The 2,283-nt window shown below is 56.6% G+C and overlaps 1 protein-coding gene across 1 annotated transcript in view; it reads right to left on the reverse strand.

Annotated features, from left to right (window-relative positions):
- The window catches only part of GRIN2C (glutamate ionotropic receptor NMDA type subunit 2C), a 21,001-nt gene that overhangs the window by 15,688 nt on the left and 3,030 nt on the right, over positions 1 to 2,283 (reverse strand). Inside the window, exons 3-4 of the mRNA XM_015570559.1 lie at positions 2,127 to 2,237; positions 119 to 320 (exon numbers count right to left, since the gene is read on the reverse strand). Of these exons, the coding sequence (XP_015426045.1) occupies positions 119 to 320; positions 2,127 to 2,237 (313 nt within the window). The remainder of the gene's footprint in view (positions 1 to 118; positions 321 to 2,126; positions 2,238 to 2,283) is intronic.

A 2,283-nucleotide genomic window follows, 5' to 3' on the forward strand; every position in this document is an offset into this window, starting at 1 on the left:
ACCGCCCTCCCGCCCCAGACGTGGTTCCGTGGTTCCCAGCCGCTGCTGCCCGTTAGGTCACCTGGAGGGTTTTCCACACGCTCCTGCCCGGCCCGCCCTGGAGCAGAGTCAGCGTCACCTGGGAGCTGGGGGAAATGCAAATTCCGGGGCGCCTCGCCCACCTGCGGGATCAGAACCTCTGGGGGGTGGCGCCCGGGAATCTGTATTTCAACAAGCTCTGCGGGTGACTCTCGAGCGCCCTGCTTTGGGAAGCGCTGTTCCAGAGCAACCGAATCGCAGTCTCGGAGTTGGGGCGCTGGCTGTCGGGTCTTTCGGAAGAACTGAGGGTGGAGAACCACCGGCTGAGAGCTGACATCGGGCCAAGGTCACGGGGCAAGGGCCAGCCTCCACGGAGCCCTGAGAGGAGAACGTTCCTCCCCCTCCACCTCCTCCACCCCCAGTGCCCAGGGCACCGCCAGCTCCAGCCCGGCCCCTGCAAACCACTGCTCTAAGGCTGCCAGCCACTCCCCTAACGGAGGGCTCCCTGCGGCCACCGCGGCCCCTGCAAGATTTCACCGAATTCCGACTGTCCCAATCTTTAAAAAGAAAAGAAAGAAAACAAAATTTGGGAAAACTCTACAGAGCCGGTAACCCAGTTCTTTCAACAAACAAATGTCAAGGGAAAAAGAGAGAGATGGAGGAGGAGCCTAGAGAGACTCTGAAGTCACATCAACCAGTTCCACATGGGAACCTAAGTTGGCTCCTGACTCAAGCAAACAAACAGAAATGAGCTTCCCTGGTGTTTCTGAGACAATGGGGGGGATCTGAACAATGGCTGGCTGTTGGATGATGTTTAGGAATTTTTATTATTTTTAGGTGTGATAATAGATGGTGGTTTCTTTTAAAGCCCTTATCTAGCGGAGATACACACGTAAAGATTTATGGATGGAATAATAGGGTGTCTGGGCTTTGTTTTAATAACAGCAGGGGCGGCCTGGGTGGGAGTAAGGATGGGCAGGGTCGGTCAGGGGTAGATGGGGGCACATCCGGTCGCTATACTCTTCTACCTGTATGTGTGCTCAAGACTCTCCGTAATAAAAATAATCATAAAGAAAGGCAACTCAGATCAGCCTCCCCTGAATACATTCCTTGGCTCCCCACTTAGGGCAAAACCCAAATGTCCTCCCACGTGGTCGGACTCCACCTCCCTTTTCAGGCTTCTCTCTGTTCTTCACCTCGGGGTGCTCCCGCCGCCTGCCTCTGCCTGGGACACTCCCTCCCATCCGCCACACCCTCACCGCATGCCCCCTCCCCTCCGCCTCCAGGCCTTGGCTTCCATATCTTTTCTTAAGAGCAACCCCCTTCTCTGAGCAACCCCCTACCCAGACGGGCCCGCTGGCTCCCCTGTGGTGTCCTGTGTTTTTCCTCCAGAACAGTGGACTGTTGTCTAGAACTTTCTCCCCACAGGATGGGAGCTCTTTGCAGGCATGCCTCCCCCATGCTTCAGACAGTGACGGCCTCTGGGTGCTCTCTCCTGCAGGCACATCTCCTGGGTCCCATGCCCAGCCTGGCCCTCCACCCCCGAGCCTAGAGCCTGACCAGGGAAGGCCAGAGAAGCAGAGAGAAGGTGGCACAGCCGGGGCTGCCAGCACAGCCAGAGGTAGGCTTGCCACCTGCGCACCTCTCATCCAGACAACAACACGTGAGAGCAGCCCAGAATGGTGATCTTCTAGAACAGCGGTTCTCAACCTGGGCTGCACATTAGAATCACCTGGGAATCTTTTTAAAATCTTGATTTCTGGGCTTCATCCTCCGGAAATTCTGTTTCTTTGTTACTAATGTTGTGGCCTCACCCCATAACAAAGAAACAGAATTTCTGGAGGATGAAGCCCAGAAATCAGGATTTTAAAAAGATTCCCAGGTGATTCTAATGTGCAGCCAAGGTTGAGAACTACTGTTCTAGAACATCATTCCCACAGCCTTCTCCTCCCTCCCTCTCCTCCCTGGGTCTCCACCTCCCTGTCCATCCCACCCTCTTCCAACTTCCCAAGGCCTGAGTCTCCCCCTGGCTCAGACTCAGCCCTGCTCCCCCAGCCCCAGCCTGGCTCCAGGCCCAAGGGACGAGGGGAATGAGTTTGAACGGGCACCTTGGGGGTGAGGACCACAGCGGAGCCCCCACTGATGCTGAGGATGGGCACGTGAGTCTGGGAGGAGATGAAGTCGAGGATCTGGGCCACGGCCTCGGTACCCACGTTGTCCTCAAAGACGATGCCATGGACGCGAGCCGCACCCAGGAGCGCGCAG

Source organism: Myotis davidii, unplaced genomic scaffold, assembly GCF_000327345.1.
Source record: "Myotis davidii unplaced genomic scaffold, ASM32734v1 scaffold172, whole genome shotgun sequence".
Lineage (NCBI taxonomy): Eukaryota > Metazoa > Chordata > Mammalia > Chiroptera > Vespertilionidae > Myotis > Myotis davidii.